Source organism: Physeter macrocephalus, chromosome 14 (genome assembly GCF_002837175.3).
Source record: "Physeter macrocephalus isolate SW-GA chromosome 14, ASM283717v5, whole genome shotgun sequence".
Classification (NCBI taxonomy): domain Eukaryota; kingdom Metazoa; phylum Chordata; class Mammalia; order Artiodactyla; family Physeteridae; genus Physeter; species Physeter macrocephalus.
The window spans coordinates 120,979,601-121,000,813 of NC_041227.1; the positions used below are offsets into that span (position 1 = coordinate 120,979,601).

At 43.0% G+C, this 21,213-nt stretch overlaps 1 protein-coding gene across 3 annotated transcripts in view; it reads left to right on the forward strand.

Annotated features, from left to right (window-relative positions):
- Positions 1–21,213, forward strand: part of TEX2 (testis expressed 2) — a 60,751-nt gene that overhangs the window by 7,062 nt on the left and 32,476 nt on the right. For all 3 annotated transcript variants that reach the window (XM_028499827.2, XM_028499828.2, XM_028499829.2), the window contains exons 2-4: positions 11,569–11,769; positions 12,987–13,326; positions 14,824–15,071. In XM_028499827.2, the coding sequence (XP_028355628.1) occupies positions 11,569–11,769; positions 12,987–13,326; positions 14,824–15,071 (789 nt within the window). The remainder of the gene's footprint in view (positions 1–11,568; positions 11,770–12,986; positions 13,327–14,823; positions 15,072–21,213) is intronic.

The following is a 21,213-nucleotide window of genomic DNA, read 5'->3' on the forward strand; positions in this document are numbered from 1 at the left end:
TTGGTTTCAGGAGTGATGATGTGTCTCTTTTTGAAAGTTATGGCCTAGAAGGTTGACTGATGTTACATTTACACCATTGCAAAACTAACAGATTAATTTTGGAGAACCTTTTTTCCTTAGGTCATGTCATATTTAGATATTTAATAGAGGGATAGGTTTTTATAATAATTGCATTCCCTAAATACAGGCTGTGGTTTTGACATATAAAAGAATACTTTTTAGGGAGAACATTATCAATTTTGAGGAGAAATTCTTAACTTGTAAATTTAATCTCAATTTCATGCAATTCTTTCTTTTCAGAAATTAGAGTGAGCAAACTTTAAGGCAAAAACAGCCTCATTACATACAGCCGAAAGAGACACACTGCATACAGCCAAAAAAGGTTGCTCTTTTTTGGTCTCTTATAATCCTTAATACAACGAGTACAAGAAATAAAAAAAAGTATTTCTTTCCACGTTGTACTTAACTGAAAATATCCTGCCCCTCTAATGGGTCACTTAAGTTTCTATGTTTGGCATTTATAATCATGGCTATTTCCCAGTGCCCCTTGTTGCTTAAGGGAGTTTGTCGGGTGAGGTGTTTCAGTGCAGACACTCTCACTTGCAAGCAGGTACCCCATGTTTTGAGTTGGTTGGAGAAGCAACTATGGGGAAGATGCTTCCTGAATTACACAGGAACAGTGGTAAGGATGTCAGGCGGCCCCAGCATGATTTTTTTCATCTTTTATTTCTTAATGTTTTATTGTAGGAGATTTCAAGTATACACAAAAGTAGAGAGAAAAGTATAATGAATCCCCATGTATCCAATACCCAGTTTCAACAATTATCAACATTTTGCCAGTTTTCCTCTTAACCTATTAACTTATGGCATGGCTGAACCGTAATTCTGGTCCACCTATATAGGTAACTACAGTTTGTAGCATCATTTCCTTGGGAAAATGCATCCTGAATTCCAGCTAGCCATTGGAGGACCATCCTTTCTGGTTTTGTTCCAGGTGTCATCTATGGAGTGAAGAGAGAGACTGTGAGCACTGTGGGTCTGAGATTTCTCAAATCATGTTTTTTTTGAAAAGTAAGGTATTAATCATGAAAAAATATCAATGCTATATACCTTTTCACTTCTAAATTTTATATGTAACGTATAAAGAAGATACAAAATCCATCGAAGATTGTTCTTATTGTGCAATAATTAGCCTTTAGTTTGCCATCCCCCCAAAGACAAGGAGATTGTAAGCAAGATGGCCCCAGGGCATGAGCATGTTGTCGTGTTGATGCCCCAGCGGCTCTTGTGAACTCTCTGATTCATTCTGTTTCTCCTTTCAGTGGTCTCCAAAATGGGTTGCTGAAGGCACGATCCAAGAAGAAAATATTAAAGTTTCTTTTTGAATATATTTTTACTCTTTTTATCTATAAGAACGTAAATAAGCCTTGCTAATATTTAACATACAGATGACCATATGTTGACCATTGGTCAAAATCCTTGGAAATTATCAAGAAGACTGTTTGAAATATGGATTTACATCCCTTATCATTAACAGTGAGCCTCACCCTAAGTATATATATTGAGCCTCGATGTGTCAGTTGAAGATAGTACAAAGCTGTCAGAAAGCCATAACTAAAAGTTAGTGAGAAGGCTAATTATTTCATTTTTTTGCCCTTTATTTCTATTTTTTAATTTTTATAAAAGCTGTATTATATTAGAACATGTATATAATTTATAAGTGAATGTCTACATTCTGAGTATATACTCAAAAAAATTTAACTGACAGGATATGTGATCTAAAGCTGATCTACTAATTTATTTGCTTGCTGATCTATTTTATAATTTCAACACTTGTTAATGTGATTTAATGTTTATTGTGTATTCACATAACTCAGACCTCGATTATTTTATTGGTTCATCTGATATGATGTTGTTTTTCTGTCTAATTTACATGCTTGTTATCTCCTACCTCTACCACTGTCTGCCAAGTCACATACCTGAATTTACAAGGTGCTGCCCTGAAGGATAGGAAAAACTAGGATAAAGACCATTTTCCCAGGCAGAGACTGTGGCTTAAGCCCTGACTCCAGTGTGACACTACTGTTAAGGTGACCTTGGAGCAGGCAGTTGGAGGATATGGATAGTATTGATAGTATTGATGCTGGCGCTTCCCTCCTTTAATGGACTTTTTTTTTTTTTAAGATACTGTCTTCAAGCAGCATTTATTTTGAATGTTGACTGTTTGCTTGAGGCTATCATTCATAATGTGAGTTCTGTCTATAGGTCTGTCTTTCATGGGTAAAATCAAATTAGCATCTAAAGTTCTGTAAAGTTTAGTAGACTGTTCCTGCCGTATTCTCTAAGTCCATGAACTGTGATATTATGTTTTGACTGATGACTCCGGTTCTAAACCATTAACACATCAAAAAAGGTTTGAGCCTGGCAAAGAGAAAGCCCTGCTTATGTTTTAGTTTGGGGGACAAAAGAAAAGTAATCACATTTTTGTGTGATTTTTCAGAGTTGTTTTTCAGCAGCAAGGGACCTTGGGTCCTGGCTCTGTTCTTATGTTTAGGATTTGCTCCTTCCCTGATAGACTAGATGAGGGAATGATGCAGGGGATCTGAGTGGCAGGGGCCTTGAGGCCAGCACAGCCACGTGACAGGATGGTGTCAGCCCAGGCACCCCACGCACTGAAGATAGAGAAATCCCCATTGCGTCCTCAGGCCAGAGGGATGGCGCGTTTCTCTGGTCAGCTCAGCATCAAGCTGACGAAGAGAGCATTGGCCTTGACCTCCTGATTGGCACTGTAACTGAAAGTGAGCACAATAATTGTTCTTCCAGACTTTATTATTTTGCAAAAGGTTAATTGTAGCTTTTAATCTTTCCAAGTATTAAACGAGTCCCTTTATAGATTGTGGTTTGTACTTTCAGCCAGACATGGCTTCTAAATCCAGTGGAGAATTGAAGAGAAACCCCTGACCTTTTACAACTGGGATCACAGGACCAGTCTGTGGGCCAGACAGCTGCAGCCCAGCTGACTGTGGTCATTGTCCCCCAGCGGCGGGCACTGTCTCTGTTTTGACAGTTCCAGCGTCAGAAAGAAACAAGGCTTGTCTGAGACGCTCTAGTGTGGGTTGAGAGCATCTCTGAGTTCTTTAGTTGAGTTGTTGAGATGGAATGAGTTGCTAACTGTATCTGTACCTCTTTAGACCCACCCACATAACAAAACAAAGTTGGAGAAAGATCTTACTTGGTAAGGAATTCAGGGTGAAGACTTTTTTTTTTTTTTTTTTTTGCGGTACGCAGGCCTCTCACCATTGCGGTACGCGGGCCTCCCTCTGCTGCGGCCTCTCCCGTTGCGGAGCACAGGCTCCGGACGTGCAGGCTCAGCGGCCATGGCTCAGGGGGCCAGCCGCTCCACGGCACATGGGATCCTCCCGGACCGGGGCACGAACCCGTGTCCCCTGCATCGGCAGGCGGACTCCCAACCACTGCGCCACTAGGGAAGCCCCAGGGTGAAGACTTTTAGAACAGCTGCACAGTGGACAGTTGGTCACTATTTGGGGAACACGATGAAGGCCTTGGAGTTGCTGCACTGCTCACAGATTGGATATTTGGCTGCTTAGTTGTGGAAATTCCATGTGCAGCTTAACCCAGGGAGTAGGTCAAGCCCCAGGTAAAATTTAGCTGATTGGTAGTAGCCAAAGACAGTCAGGGGACTTCCCTAGTGGTCCAGTGGTTAAGACTCCATGCTTCTGCTGTAGGGGCTGCAGGTTGGATCCCTGGTCGGGGGACTAAGATCCCACATGCCGCATGGCGCGGCCACAAAAAAAAAAAAAAAAAACAAAAGCAATCAAGGTTTGCACTGGGTAATTGCTTCCTGCAAGGGCAACCTGGATTTGAGTCAGTAGGGGTGCATTAGGGGGCAGAACAGGGAACTCGGAGAGCAGTTGTGCCTGGCCACCTGTTGGCCTGAGCCTCCCAGTGGCCAGTCTGCATCCTGGATGCCTGACAATGTGGGTTAAGTAGCAGCTCTTGTGATTCTCTGCGGGTTTCCTATCAAAGCTAGTAATGTTCCAGAAAGAACCCTACGTGGGTGTCAGGACACCTGGGCTCTAGTCAGAACACTGCCCTCTCCTCTATAGATAAGAAGTGGCTAATTCAGTTTCTGTCCTGAAAAGCTTTAACAATTTTTACTTTTCATTGTCTTTCTGAGGTTACTTCTTTTCTTGTTCTGTGCTCCTTTTTTTTAAAAAAATTTTTTAAATTTTTGGCTGCGTTGGGGCTTTCTCTAGTTGCAGCGAGCGGGGGCTACTCTTCGTTGCGGTGCGCGGGCTTCTCATTGCGGTGGCTTCTCTTTGTTGCAGAGCACGGGCTCTAGGCGTGCGGGCTTCAGTAGTTGCGGTGCGTGGACTCAGTAGTTGTAGCATGCGGGCTCAGTAGTTGTGGCTCGGGGGCTCTAGAGCACAGTCTCAGTCATTGTGGCTCGCGGGCTCTAGACCGCAGGCTCAGTAGTTGTGGCACATGAGCTTAGTTGCTCCGTGGCATGTGGGATCTTCCGGGACCAGGGCTCGAACCTGTGTCCCTTGCATTGGCAGGCAGATTCTTAACCACTGCACCACGAGGTCAGTCCCTGTTCTGTGCTCTTTGGTGCAATAATAATTTGGTTTTTCTCTTCGGGAACAGGGACCAAGTCTTCTATTTCAAATAAGCCCTACAGCTCCCTGCACTTAGTAGGATCTCAGCTCATTTCTTTGCTTCTCTCCACCTGTGCAGCCACAATACCTACAGGCTGTGATGAGCACACCAGTCTGTCCTACTTACTTGTGCTTTACAGATTTTATTTAATCCTCACAGCCACCCTCTGAATTAGGCTACATTTATGTATTCAGTTGACAAACATTTGTTACAACTGTGATTGTCTCGTGGAGTTTGTAGTTAAGTAAACCAGGCAGTTAATGAATACAGTGATAGGAGGAAGGTAACAGAGAACTGAGCCTAGGTAATCAGGGAAGCTTCCTAGGAGAAGCGTCATCTTTGCCATGACCTGAGGGATGACCAGGAGTTAGCCAGACTAAAGGTGGGGCTGTGCTGTGGAAGTAGGGTAGGAGCCTGGACCTCGTGGTGAGGCAGACTTGGTTTAAGTCCCAGATTTGCCGCTCCACAGACCACTTTTTTTTTTTTTTTAACCCCTGTCTAAGCAAATCTCTTAACCTCGCTCACCGCTTTCCTCACCTGCAAATTCTTAGGGAATTGGCAGAAGTAAAGGAGATAATGCATGTGAGAGCCAGGATCATAATGTGAGCTTAAATGCCTGCTATTATAACGAATATTAATATCAGTATTTTAAAAATCATATGCATAAGATTTGTTCCTTTTCTATATGCAGACTACCTCAATAAGGTACTGTTAGCGTGGAGAAAGTCATTATGGCTTGAGCAGAGTAGGAGGTGGGGACCAGGGAGGCATGAAGCTGGGAAGTAAGGTGTGCAGGACCCTTTTACAGGTGAGAAAACCAAGGGTCTGAGGCTAAGCATCATCCAACTAGGCGGTAAGTGGTCAAGCCAGGATTGGAACCTAATTGTGTCAGACTCTTTGCAGTTCTGCTAATGGATGTGGGTTGGTTTCAGTGCCTGTGTTTGGACCAGCAGCCTTTCATGTAATCAAGTAAGATCAAGGATCCAGACTCACTGAAGCTGACAAATGATTGTTCACAATAGATGTGCAGTTCAAATCCTGATTTGTGAGTTGTATTTATTTGGTTTTGGCAGCTGTGGACTTTAGCCTCTGATAGATTTTTAACACAAAGAAAATGGTACCGCAGGAAGGAGGAAATGTGAAGATAAAAGGGAAGGAGAACCCACAGGTGCCTTTGTGTTTGGAGCTCAGCCACAGGTGATTGTGAAAGGTTGGGGGTTGGGAGGAGGAGGGTCAAGCCAGCTCCAATCCCAACTGGAAGAAGGGAGTTTGCCGCCCCTTGGGCTTTCCCAAGGAAAAGCAGCTCCTGGATTCTCTTCCTAGGCCTACCCCTGCCTCTCACCACTGTCTCCTCTAGTGGGGCAGGCAGGGTCCTGTGGTGTTGAGCTGTGGGGGACTTGAAACTCTTCTCCATATTCCTGGGAATCAGGCTGTTCTAGTGTTCTTGCAGCTTGGCCCGTGGTAGAGGGTGACCTGTCCCTGTCAGAGCCGTCAGCAAAGAAGGACAGCCACATCTCATCTCAGAACTGTGGCCACGCGGGCGGACACAGGCTGTGGCCCAGTGAGAACTCTGTAGAGGGCTCAGGTGGTAGCTCAGGCTGCTGGGTCAAGAGCCTGGCTATGTGGCTAAAAACCAGTCCCTGAAGCACTTGGAAACAGTTGCTCTTGTTAACCAGATGTAAGAATTTGATGAGGAACAAAAACTGAGCAGCTAGCTGTTTGTTAGACTAGTGCAGAGTGATGGCTCTTCACCTGAGCAAGCCTGTAAACGGATGAGCTGATGCAGGGCTTGTGTCCCAACACGCGTGCCTGTGTCTTGTCTTTTTTCTACTAAAAATCAAAGGAATAAGCTAAAAGTGTTATGTAAGTTTGTTCACAAGTTGAGTATCTTTTAATGGTCTTATAGAACTATAAGAGTTTAAAAAACTTTAGCCTTTTACCTAGATTACTTTTGTTCTTCCTGAGTTTTTAATATTTGATGTTAGCTTTTTAAAGGGGTTTTGAATTTCTAAAATAGAATATTTCACCTGGAGACAGGTTTAGATTATCTTCTCATTCAATTAGGTAAAGCACTTACTAACACTGCATAAACCTGCATGTATGGAAGTGTCAGTAAGAGGAAAGAGGACGGTTTTGACCGTTCTGGTTGAGCCCAGTGTCTAGGTCTGAAAAGCTGGAACCCAAGAATTGGGCATGGGCTGTCTAGTAGAGTGGACACCAGCCACATTTGGCCATTGAGCAGTGAAGTGTAGCTAGTATGAACTGAGATATGCTCTAAGTGTAGAATACATAATGGATTTTGAAGACAGTACAAAACAAAGAATGTGAAATCTTATTAATAATTTTTAATATTTATTACATGTTGAAATGATAATTTGGATATATTGGGTTAAATAAAATACATTGTTAAAATTAAGTTCACCTGCTTTTTTCTTTTTTAGTGTGGCTACTAGACAATTTAAAACTACATATTTTCATGATGCACATTTATGGCTCATGTTGTATTTCCATTGGATAGTGAGTGCTTCCCTGAATAACTCTGCATTTTCTGACTTAGGAAAGAAAAAATGAAAGCAATTGGAGAGAAACAATCTTTTATTCCTAAATTTCTCTTATTCATAAATCAAATAATTAATCTGTCCAGTCTCAAGAGTTTCGAAAAGGAGAAATTCTCTAAAAATTACTGTTTCTCAGAGGCTGTCTTATTATTTAAGAGTAACTTCATAGTATAATGCTTGTCTTTTTTTCCCTTCAGCCTTTCTAGTCTGGTGGTGACTGGATGATAACTGTAATGCTGGGAATTTTGTCCAAAATTCCAGAACCATGTTAGTTCTATTGCCTTTTTTATATGTCTACTATAATCTCACATAGTGGAACTAATGAAAAATATTTTATATGGAGATATTATTGCAGAAATGTTTGTCATATCAAATTATGATTATCATAATTCAAAAGTCATTAAATAAAGGTTGAGCATCTCAGCTAAGATGTTGTGATGGACCCACAAATGTATCACACATATTCTGTATCCTCAAGTAGCCTCTACTCTAGCCAGGAGGTATACATTCAGAGTGAAATGACTCAAAAGAGCAATCCCAGGTGGGGACCATATGGCCAAATGGCTTATAAAGGACACTGATAGCAAGTTGCTATTTTAATTTCATAGTTGTTCCTTGACCGTTAGAACTTCTTAAGCACCAGTCCCTCCTTCCCTCCCTCCATGGATTCTTCTTAGTTTTAGTAGCACTGCATGTAAACTCAACCTGGCCTTGAGCATGGCTCTGAAGCAGCCTAGAAAAATCAGATCTGCTTCAAGTTCTCTATTAATCTAGTTGCCTTTAGAACTTTAAGCCTAGTAAACCTGTTATATGTAAGAAAGTACTTTCTGCAACCAAATTGGATAAAAAGAGAACTGTGGATTATATGTCAGGAGATCTTAAGCGAAAAATGTTTGTGTTTAAAAAGACAAATAAATACATTTATAGAAAACTCTACCCAACAACAGCAGAATGCATATTTTTTTTAGTGTACGTGGAACATTCCCCAGATAGACGATATTCTGGGCCATAAAACAAACTTTAACAAGTTGAAAAGAACTGAAATTATACAAAGCAAGTTCTCTGACTATAATGGAAGTAAACTAGAAAACAATACCCGAAAGATGTCTGGAAAATTCACAAATATTTGGAAATTAAACACACTTCTGATTAGCCGTGGGTCCAAAGATAGTCACAAGGGAAAGTAGAAAATATTTTCAATTGAATAAAATTGAAAATACAGCAAATCAAAAATTGCAGCTGATACAGTGCTTAGAGAGAAATTAATAGCAATAAATGATTATATTAGAAAAGAAAAAATATTACCAATATCAGGAGTGAAAGAGAGGACGTCACTACAGACTCTACAGACATTAAAAGAATAATAGGGAAATATTACAACAACATTATGCCCAGAAGCTGGATAACTTAGATGAAACAGACAATTTCCTTATAAGATAAACTATCAAAGCCCACTCAAGAAGAAATAGATAACCTGAATAGTCCAATAGTAACTAAAGAAATTGAATTCATAGTTTAAAACCATTCTACAAAGAAAACTCTGGACCCACATGGCTTCCATGGCAAATTTACCAAACGTTTAAGGAAGAAATATTAATTCTACACAAACTCCTCCAGAAAATAGAAGGAACACTTCCCAACTCATTTTATGAGGCTAGATAATACCAAAAGATATTGCAAAAAGACTATAGACCAACTTCCCTCATGCACTTGGACAAATGAACAAAGCACTAGCAAAACAAATTCAGCAATGTATAAAAAGGATAATAATAGTGTTGTGCTGGTAAACTGGCTTTCCGGTTGGTGGGGGGAGCCCTCTTTGTACTGATTTCCATGGTGTAAATCTCCCACCATGGCCAGTTGCAAGTTACCAACATATGGTCACTGAATGTGGAGTTGGGAAAAGATGTGTAGAATCAGCTCTCATGAGCTGGTATAGTCCAGCTTCAGCACATCATGACCCATGCATAATCTTCCCAAGAATGTGAACTGTTCAACATTCAAAAATCAATGAATGTACTTCACCATAACAACAGACTAAAGAAAAGGAAAAAACTGTGAACCAAGAATCGTGCTTAGTTCTATACTTAGCAAAATAAGCCCACCCAAACTGATGCTCCGACAGTTCAGTCCACTTCAGGCCTCACTGTGCTCTGTGTCGCTTGTCCCCTTTTTTGCTTCATTGCTTTGATCATTGCTGTTTCTTTACAAACACCTAGATTACACTCTCTTCCCATGGCCACTGCTTACTCATCCAACATTTTTTAATAGATGCAATGACTCATTGGGAGGAGGGTGAGATATTCCTAGCTCATGCAAAAGATCTACTGAGGTGTATAAACCCATATAATTGGCTCATAAATTTCACACACACACACGCATACCCCCAATGATAAAGAAGTATGTTTGTCCATTTTTATTTCCAATAACACACTCAGGATATTCTTTGTGGGGACTTCTTTTTTATAGTTACTCTAGTGGGGTCATAGGATGGTGAAATGAAGACTAGTTCTTCTCTACTGTTTTGGGAGTACCCTTGGGTCAAGAATGTTGTTGTTGTTGTTGTTTTTAAACATCTTTATTAGAGTATAATTGCTTTACAATGTTGTGTTAGTTTCTGCTATATAACAAAGTGTATCAGCTATATGTATACATATCCCCTCCCTCTTGCATCTCCCTCCCACCCTCCCTATCCTACCCCTCTAGGTGGTCGCAGAGCACCGAGCTGATCTCCCTGTGCTATGCAGCTGCTTCCCACTAGCTATCTGTTTTACATTTGATAGTGTATATATGTCCACACCACTGTCTCACTTTGTCCCAGCTTCGCCCTTCCCCCTCCCAGTGTCCTCAAGTCCATCCTCTATGTCTGCGTCTTTATTCCTGTCCTGCCCCTAGGTTCATCAGAACCTTTTTTGTTGCTTCCATGTACTGGCTATTGTTAATAGTGCTGCAGTGAACATTGTGGTACATGTCTCTTTTTGAATTATGGTTTTCTCAGAATATATGCCCAGTAGTGGGATTGCTGGGTCATATGGTAGTTCTATTTTTAGTTTTTTAAGGAACCTCCATGCTCAACATCTGTAATCATTAGAGAAACGCAAATCAAAACTACAATGAGGTATCACCTCACACCGGTCAGAATGGCCGTCATCAAAAAATCTACAAACAATAAATGCTGGAGAGGGTGTGGAGAAAATGCTGTTCTTTTTTAAATCTTTGTATCAACTCCTGACACACTGCTTGGCACAGAGAGAGATTCACTGCATGTTTGGATGAATGGATGAATGAATAAAAGAGAATTTTGAGCATCCCTCACTTGCCGAGGCTCTCAATTCAAGATTTTAGTGTGAGACTCAAAATACTCACCGTGGAAATGGCTATTCCTTGAAAAGAATGACCATCCCAACTCTACTGTAGTGATCTTCAGCATTTCTCTGCTCATTTCAAAGACATAAAATGAGGGGAGTGGGAACACAGTAATTAAAATTCTCTAGAGAACCTCTTTTAAAGAGATCTGGGCCACCCATATCATCTGAAAAAGTACTGTGGGGCTGGCAGAGTGTTAAATGATGAAAACTGATTACAGTTATGAGACTAGCTTTAGCACTGTTTTGTTGTGTGTAAGGGTTTTGTGTGTTGTTCATACCTTCAACATGTTTGCTCTCTGTACTCATACGCTGATTTTTAAACTTATATTAATGGGTGGGGGGGAACCTGGAACACGACTTTATTCACTTAAGTTTCTATATATCTTTGAATTTTGACATACCATTGATCATATCTGTGATTTATTTAATGCCTAAGTCTCGATCATCTGCTTTACTATGTGATTTCACTGAGATAGAAATGGGGAGTGGTATGGTAACGTGAGTTAATATGGTCTGTGAAATTTCAAAGATTGTTTGCAGGTGGGCTGAGAAGAGGCTGTGTCTGCTTAATTAAGAAGGCCAGACTGGGTGGGATTACTTGTCCCCAGAGGAGGTCAGGCCAAGAGACTTCTTCTGTTTACATGAACTAAACTTTTGAGTTTCCTGATTTGCTTGTCAGCTTTAAAGAAAAGAACCTTTAATTATTTAGGAAAATGGACATTGTCATTCTCCCCCTAAATCCAGGTTTTTAGTTAACAAAAACATACCAAATCACTCCTCAGCACCAATTATCCTTCAAGCTAAGTGACTTGTCTCAGCAACCTCTTGTCATCATTAAGTTAATACTTGCATTGTAGTCAAATTTGGTTTCAGTACCTGGAATACCAGCGTGGTCGTCATTTTCATATTGAATCAGATGTCTGTTTATTCTGATTTTACTAAAGGAAGTTTTTCTCCATCAGGGATGGATGAATGAGATTTACAACTATGATCCAGAAACTTACCATGCGACTTTGACACATTCAGTCTTTGTTCGACTTGAGGGTGGGACTTTAAGGCTTTCAAAGCCCAATAAAAATATATCCAGGAGGGCAAGCTACAATGAAACAAAGCCAGAGGTGACCTACATCAGCCAGAAAATCTACGACCTGTCTGACAGCAAGGTGAGCCCAACTAATTTGGAAGCTTAGATGAATGAAAGCATTTGGAATCTTGGACGCTTTACTGTAATTTTTCCCCTTAAAAGGTTGTGTGTTTAAAGTATTAGTGTAATTTAGAGCAGTGCCTCTCAGACATTAATGTGCATATGAATCACCTGAGCATCTTTCAAAGTACAAAATCTGATTCAGCAGCTATGAGTAGGGCCTGAGAGTCTGCATTTTTATGAGCTCCCAGGTGATATCCATGCTGCTGGTCCACAGACCACACTCTGAGAAGCAAAGGCATCATACACTCTTCTGACTTTGAGAATTAATTTTTTTGGTCAAACAAAAGCCACGTGTGGTGGTGCTAGGCTAATAACTAATGCGAGCTCTGTAAATGTGATAATTATGGAAAATTATGCAAAATAACCACATTTTGATAAAAGTATACTTCTGCTTTTGAGAAATGTAAATTATTTGTTATTCCAAAAAGCTATAGGTTCTCTTTTCTTATAAATCTTGTGAGTGATCTTTGAGTTTCTCCAAAATGGCAGAATTATTTAAAATAGTTTTTTGACAAATTCATTCTTAACTTGTGGTTGATAAACTTGAGCTTCCCATCAGGATCTAATTTGATAAATTCTTTTTTTTCCCCCCAGCTTAGGTTTGGCCCAGGATCATTAAACTCAGTTGATATCCAAACTTAGTTGATGATAATCCATTAAATAATTATTCTGCTACTGTTACCTGAAAATTGTAGATATTTGTAACTCTTGCAAAATTCTTGAATATCTACTTTCTGGAATTATTTTGAAGAATAAGTCATTTCTAAAAATTCTAGTTTCTATAGTCATGTTATGGACAGGTGGTAATTCTCTCACATTCATCATTTTAGTCAAAAATACTATGAAGGGGCTTCCCTGGTGGCACAGTGGTTGAGAGTCCGCCTGCCGATGCAGGGGACACGGGTTCGTGCCCCGGTCCGGGAAGATCCCACATGCCGTGGAGCGGCTAGGTCCATGAGCCATGGCTGCTGAGCCTGCATGTCCGCTGAGCCTGCGCGTCCGGAGCCTGTGCTCCGCAACGGGAGAGGCCACAACAGTGAGAGGCCCACGTACCGCAAAAAAAAAAAAAAAAAAAAAAATACTATGAAGTTTGCATTTGTGCTCTGCACAGTAGTAATGTACAGTGTAGCCAATTCTTAATTTAGTGTGTAAATCCTTTCCCTTTCTCTGTAGATTTATCTTGTGCCTAAAAGTTTGGCTCGAAAGCGAATCTGGAATAAAAAGTACCCCATTTGTATCGAGCTTGGTCGACAAGATGACTTTATGTCTAAGGCCCAGACTGATAAAGAGACTTCTGAAGAAAAGCCACCAGCTGAGAGGGAGTTGGGAGGCGAGGACCCTAAGAAGCCAACCCACCCTCAGGAGGGAACACGATCTGGCCAGCGAGATCAGATACTCTATCTCTTTGGGAGAACTGGCCGAGAAAAAGAGGAGTGGTTTAGGAGATTTATTCTGGCATCTAAGCTGAAGTTGGAAACCAAGAAGCCACCTGGTGTCTCTGGAAGTAAACCAGGTAATGACATGTGTGCTAAATGCTTATGTATTTTTAAAGGGCCTGTGGGAGAATCAAGAGAGAGTCCCAGGTAGGAAGAGAGGAAGACCACCCTGAATTGATGACTATCTGCCACCTAAGGTGTATTCATGGATAATTTGCCTTCTAGGCTGCTCACTGCAATACTTTGTACTGAATCATTTAACCAGTGATGGAACCATTTGCAGATGTATGTTTTTTTTGCCTCTGCTGGTTCCTTAAGGATTATATCAATATTTATGTTTATGTACTGTGGCTCCTCTGAGAGAAGCAGCAGCAGGAGAGCCCTAGTTATAGTAAGAAGGCCAGTGAGAAGGCAGCTTATGCTCTCAAGCTCCTGGCCTTCGACACGGCCTCCACGCCTGAGATTGCCATCGAAGCACAGAATCCTTGGCCTCCTGACTCACTGCATTTGCATCTATTACCCTGTGCCTCTGCTCATTTCCTATCCCTCTGTCCCATGTACTTTGCTTGGAACAGCACTGAATCTCTCTCCGTCCTCCAGACATACTGTGCCCTGTCATTGCTTTTTGCGTATGCTGTTTCCTCTACCTGGAATGCTCTTCCCCCACCTAGACCGGGAAAATGCCAACTATTTCTTCAAGGGGCAGTCCAGAGGTCACTACCTGTGAAAGTCACTGCTGGAGGAAGCGCCTCTCAGCTCTTGGGCAGAGGGCCTCACCCTGTTCCTTCTGCCTGAAAGTCCTTTAGTCGTGCTTCAGTTACAGTGCTTATTACAGAAAATTGTGATTTATTTGCCTAGGTGCCCGAGTTCAAGGGCAGGGATTGTGTATGTCTTATTATTCTTTCTAATGTGGTGTTGGCCCAGAGAAAGTGCTCAATGAAAAATGTGTTGAATGGGCTTCCCTGGTGGCGCAGTGGTTGAGAGTCCGCCTGCCAATGCAGGGGACACGGGTTTGTGCCCCGGTCCGGGAAGATCCCACATGCCGCGGAGCGGCTGGGCCCGTGGGCCATGGCCGCTGAGCCTGCGCGTCCGGAGCCTGTGCTCCGCAACGGGAGAGGCCACGACAGGGAGAGGCCTGCATACCGCAAAAAAAAAAAGAAGAAAAATGTGTTGAATGAATGAATGAAAGATGTTTGTCCATTCACAGCTTACAGCAATTCCAGTTGGCTTTCTGCCCACTTTCTGTGTGCCCCTTGGGGTGTGTCAGTCCTTCATCTGACCCCAAGAGAGCACCAGAAAAAAAGAAAAAGGTACCTACCAGATATGTATCATGGCTCCCATTCCTCTGAACTGTCTTGAAGAAGAATAAAAACTGTTCTACAAAGTTATCTATCATTACAATGGAAGGTGTCTTTCAGGGTGGGAAATAACCTTATAATTATGTATTTTAAAAATAGTCATTTATAGCATTTTAGCTGCTTTTCGACTGAACCCAGTGGAGTTTGCTCTGTGTTCCATTTCCTTGGCCGTCGTTTTCCTCATCTGTGTTAACAGCCATCACTTCTTTGCTCCAGGGGTTTTGCCCTCACACAGCAGACACAACAGTCCCTCGGGGCACCTGACCCACAGCCGCAGCAGCAGCAAAGGCAGCGTGGAGGAGATCATGCCCCAGCCGAAGCAGAAGGAGCTAGCGGGCAGTGTACGGCAGAAGATGCTTCTGGACTATGGTGTGTACATGGCCAGGTGTGTCCCCCAAGAAAACCGAAGCCCCCAAAGGAGCCCAACGCAGAGTGCGGAGAGCAGCCCCACAGCTGGGAAGAAGGTAAAGCTGGCTGCCTGGGGGTAGCTTTTTTGCTTTTAGATTCGTTTCGTCATACATAAGCCCTTTGAGCGCCTCTTTTGTACCAGGCCCTGTTCTAGGCATTGGGGACACAGTGCTGAACCAGACAGATGAGGGCTGTGCTCTTAGGGAGCTTGGGCTCTAGTCAAGGAGACAGCAAGCAGCAAACATCAGGTGCCAATAAGCATTAAAATAAAGACAAATAGGGCTTCCCTGGTGGTGCAGTGGTTGGGAGTCTGCCTGCCGATGCAGGGGACGCGGGTTCATGCCCCGGTCCGGGAAGATCCCACATGCCGCGGAGCGACTAGGCTTGTGTGAGCCGTGGCCGCTGAGCCTGCGCATCTGGAGCCTGTGCTCCGCAACAGGAGAGGCCCGCGTATAGCAAAAAAAAAAAAAAAAAAAAAAAAAGACAAATAAGGGAGGATGGAAAGTGGCCAGAACTGCTGTTTTAGATTGTGGTCGAGGGCAGCCTCTTTGAGGTCGTGACATTTGGGCAGAGACCTGACCAAAGTCAGGAAGTGAGCCCTGGCGATCTGTGTGAGAGGAGCATTCCAGGTGCAGGGACCAGAAAGTACAAAGGCCCTGAAGCAGGCCTGTGGTTGGAGTATTCAGGGAACTGTGGTGAGGTCAGTGTAGGTGACAGTGAGCAAGGGACAGAGGCAGGGCCTCGTCAGATCAATTCCTTGTCCGGTCAGATCATGGGAGGCCCTGGTAGGGTTTTGAGCAGGGGCTAATGTTGATCTGACTTGAGTTTAAAAAGTCATGTGGAGACTGGAGAAGGGGCAGTAGGAGGAAGGGGCGGTGGGAGGTGATCGTGGCAGCAGAGCATGGGGCTAGACTGAGGTGGTCATAGCAGTTGGTGAGAAGTGGCGGTCTTGGGGATACTGTTGGAGGGAAGCTGTCTGGATTTGCAGATGAATTCCATGTGGCATGGGGAGAACCAAAGGAGTCAGAGATTACCCCTAGCTTTTGACCTGAGCAACTGGGCCATCAGTAGGGAAATCCACAGAATCATTAGCAATAGAGGTCTGATTCCTCAATAACCATTGTATTCTCAAATTCTCAGACTCCTCAGCTGTGTCCAGGGCTTTTGAAGGTTTACCATATGCATTATTTGCAAAATGTAACAAGCTGGACATTGACTCAAGATCATTTGTGATAAGATAACTAATATAAGCTGCCATATGTCAGACTCTGTTAGACACTGTAATAGAATTTACTCTGATCCCTTGAACAGTCTTGCAAACCAGGTGGTATTCTCTCCATTTTATAGATGGAGAAACCAAACTTCACAGAAGTTAAGTAGCTTAATGTCACAGTTGCTAAGTGATGGAGTGCACAAAACCTGATCTGAGACTCCGAGGCCCTTTGGCTGCCAGGACTGCCGTCTCAGTGGGTCATTCTCAGACTGTGCTTGACCTGAGGCCTCCAGCCGCTAAGCCCCCTCAGGTTCTGAGGCACAGCCTCCCGCCCGTGGAGCTCAAAGCCTGTTTCTTCCATGTTCAGTTACTAAAGTGTTTGACCTCTTATAGTGACTGTATTTCTGTTAACGGGAAGCATTTGGTGCCTTCCTCTTTGTGCTTTCAGGCTTTAGTGATTCTGTTGACCCTCTTCAGTGTGGAAGAGGCCCCAGAACCTTCATCCAGCCTACTTTGTCAGGGTCAAAAAAGACCATATGCCTTTGCTGGCCTCTGACCCACCGCCTCCCCCTCTGACCTAAGTTACCAGCTAGAGTGGAAGTAGACTTCCCTCTAAGCTAGAGCGGGGTAATAGAAAACTGCTCTGGAAATGTCCTGTTTACCACCACTGAGTCCCACTCCCTGTAATTCCCTTTCTGCCTGGGCTGTCAGCTGTCTGGATTCTCATTAGACTCAGGAAAATCAGGAGGAGAATTGTGTGATGTAAGAAGAAAAGGATCTAATAAATAAATGCTTGCTTTTTAAAAAAGAGTTATAGAACATCGCTTCCTCAATATGTGTTACATGTGCCTGTTGTATTGTGTAATCACTGGGGTCTGTGGAAGCCCCAGGAGGGCCTGGGAGGTCCTGCTGGCACAGAGCCTGGCCCCTCAACCTTGTGCTGCTGTCGCTGGGGTCGAGTGGGGGTGTCTCTGGTACAAACCTTTCTTCCAGGCACTTAGCACTTAACCCCTTTAAACACCAGAACCTTCTTTTCATCTTCTAAGTTAAGTCTGATGAAGGTCTTTAAAAACCACATTGTACTTTCTGTCCCCCTTAGGCAGAGCGGGCAGGGATGGTTTAATCTTTTGCCTGGTGATTTAAAGACTCAGTACAACACATGGAAATTCAGGCCTGTTGTCCTGCAGGGCTACTGAGGTCAGGCCTTTCACCCCCGTCTGAACCATCCCAGACCACAGACTCTGCAGCATTTTCTGTCAGTTGTCAGTTGGCTGGTGTTAGTGTGTGTCCTTCTAGTTCCCTTTCCTTGAGTGCTTATCCTCATCTCCCACCCCTACCCCTAATTTAATGGTTCTAATCTGCATGGGCTAGGCAACCAGAGAGCCAGAATTGTGTGAACACAGATAACTGTCTTTGAAAGAGGGGCTTTTGAAGCAAGTGCGTGAGCTTTAGTGCTGGGCTCTCATGTCCACTTGGCCTGTCTGAAGCATGTGTGGGCCACGTCCTGGCTCTCAGGAGTGGTCTGGTAGGAGAGACAGTCATGAATAAGGTATAGGTGTATGTTTTACTTATCTATTGCTGTGTAACAAATAGCCTCAAATGGGGTGGCTTAAAACAATAACAGTGATTTATTTTGCTCACAATTTTGTAATTTGACCGGGCCAGTGCAACCTTCTCTCTGCTCCACGCAGTGTCAGCTAGGGAGGCTGGACTGGGGGCTGGAGGACCTGCTTCCAAGATGGCACTTGCATGGCTGGCAAGTAGTTGCTGGGCGGTGGCTTGGAGCTTAGCTAGGGCTGGGGGCTGTGGGCCTTGGTTCTTCCCCATGTGGCCTGGGCTTCCTTCAGTTGTGGTGACTGGGTTTCAAGCAAAGCATCCCTAGAGAAAGAGCCAAGGGGGCTTTTTATGACCTAATCTCAGAAGTAAAATAATGTCACTTCCTTCCTGCTCCATTAGTCAAAGTAGTCAAAAAGCCCTCCCAGCTTCAAGGAGAGGGGCATAGATTCCACCTCTTGCTGAGGGAGTAGCAAATTCTTAGAAGAGCATCTGGGATGGGAAGTATCATTGCACCATTTTTGAGAAATAAGGTCTGCTACAGTATTTATTCCTATGCTCTTTTAATTACTTTTCATGCTTTCCTTTTCAGTGGAGATAGTTCTCTACTAGTTTTATTTCTCTTTAATTCTGTAATTTGAGCAAATGAGGACCTTCCCCCACCCCCTCTTTAATTTTCTTTTCTTTTCTGTGCCTGTGAAGCTTTAACATGGTTCCAAAAACCAAAACTGTACAAAGACATATTCAGAAAAGTGCCGTCTCCCCCGCCCTATTCCTTCTATTCATCCATGCCATCCCCCCACCCCCACCCCAGTAGTGAACCGGTCTCATTAGTCTCTGGCTCATCCTCTCTGGGTTCATTTCCCCTCCTGTCTTACTCAAAGGGTGGCACTCCATGGATACTCTTTTGCACACTTTCTTCACTTACCAGTACATTCTGGAAATCACTCCACATCAGTTCTTAGATATCGCCCCTTCCTCTTGTTTTTCAGCAACTGCAAAGACTGACTCCATTGTGTGAATGTTCCATAGTATATTCATTCTCTTATATGGGTGTATGGGTGGTTTGTAATATTTTTCAATTACAAACAATGCTGCAATGAACAACCTTGTATATGTGTATTTTTGTGTTGTTGGGGGTATATCTTCAAGGTGATATCTTACGAGAATGTCAGAATGTAAACTCACGTGTAGTTTTGTTAGATATTGCCAAATGCCTCTCCATAAGGGTTGCACCAATGTTCATTCCCACTGGTAATAAGAATGCCTGTTTCCCCACAATTTTGCCAAATGTGGACCTTTTGGACATGGTCATTAGTGCTCATCCTTCCTGCCAAAGATGGCCAGGTTATTTCTTTGGGTTCATATTGCCTCTGCTGTCATGAGTCCAAGAGGAACTGAAAGGGGTCAGAGACACAAAGGAACCTTTGACACCTCTTCATGTTACACTGTCACTTCATCAGTGTCGGCACCACCCAGACGCTTACCCAGGGTAGCATGCCCCCTCCTCTTCTATACAAGGAGCTTGGGACACAGCACCAGCCTTTGCCCCACCCTGCTGCTGCTTCTTACAGGCCATGTTCAAAGCATCTCTCACCCTGAGGGCTCCAGGTCTAATGGAACCTTCTATACACTTAGCCTCCTTTCTCACACGTGGCCCAGTGCTAAACTGGGTCAGGAGGTGAGTAGGGCCACAGTTGCTCAGGAGCCAAACCAATGTTAAAAACAGCCAGTGATAATTAGTAAATATAGACTAGATTTGTATTAAACAATGCTAGAACACTTTTGGTAGTTATTCTTACCCATAATAATTAAAAACAAGTTCGGGGGATTCTGAAATCACTTTGGAGCTCAAAATTTGAATTATAAAATACTGCTATTTTGGAGGAAGGGCCTGGTTCTCCAGATGTTTAGTGGTTAGTGATCGGTCGCTGAGCCCTGACTTGCCCTTGTGACTCCGCTTTATCTCACAAACACAGACTGTACCAGCCTCTGAAGTCTCCAAACCCCTGTGATCTTGGCGCCATTTTCTCTCTTCTCAGGCAGCTTAACCTCTAGAATAGTGAGACCATGAGGCTGGCTGAGGAGACCCAGAGCTTGATCATCTTGTTGAGGTAGTCTGCTTGGTTTGAGGAGAAGATATAAACAGCAATTAAGAAAATGAGGAAACTCTTTTAAGAAGTGTCTAAAGGTGGGATAGTATTACCCCTAGTGTTGGTACCTCAGGAAGGGAGACCCCATGGGCAGCCTGTGGATTTACTCAAAGGTGTGAGGCCAGGGAGGCTACTAGTTCTTTATGCCCTGAAGCAGCCTGCCTGGGAGGGAGGACCATTGGTGAGGCAGTGCTGTGCTTGTTCACCAAGTGTGAGGCTCTGGTGTTCAGATCACATCAGGCACTGCCACTCTCCTTTTCAATGGAAGGTTTTCAGAAATACTTAAAGGTCATGTAGGCTGCCCCAGGTTTGGAGAGTCCTGTCTTCATTATTGCTAGTTCCACTAATTATCTTGTTACCTACAAACTGGATCATAAGATACTACATCCTGTTTGGTGTTATCAGGAGATAAGAACTCTACAAAGCAAATAGGAATCAAACAGAAACCAGGAAATCTTAATTGGCAGAATGGTTTCCCAAGGCTTCCCCTTTCCAAGCTCAGAGTCAGCTTTTTAAACATGTAAAAGTGGAATTTCAAAGTGTTTATCATACAGTAATTTAAAAATATAAAGCCATATATCCAATATAAAAATAAATTTTAGGAAGGATACAGACAAGAGTGCCAAGACAGTTCAGTGGGGGAAAGAATAGTCTTTTCAACAAATAGTGCTGGAGCAACTGGACATCCACATGCAAAAGAATGAGGTCAGACCCCTCCCTCATACCATATACAAAAATTAACTCAAAATGGATCATGGACCTTAAGGCAAGAGCTAAAACTATGAAACTCTTCAAATAAAATATAGGAGTAAATCTCTGTGAATTGGGGCTAGGTGTAAAGACGTCTAAGATAAGATACCAAAAGTACACGCAACCAAAGAAAAAATAGGTAAATTGGACTTCATCAAAATTACAAACTTTTGTGTGCAAACAGTACTATCAAGAATGTGAAAAGACAACCCACAGAGTTTGCAAATCATATGTCTAAGGGTCTTGTACCCAGAATATATAAAGGACTCCTGTAATTCAATGATAAAAGGTAAATAACCCAATTAAGAAATGGGCAAAGGATCTGGATAGATATTTCTGCAAAGAAGATATACAACTGGCCAGTAAGTGTATAAAAAGATATTCAGTCATTAGCCATCAGGGAAATGCAAATCAAAACCATAATGCAGGGCTTCCCTGGTGGCACAGTGGTTGAGAGTCCGCCTGCCGATGCAGGGGACACGGGCTTGTGCCCCAGTCCGGGAAGATCCCACATGCCACGGAGCGGCT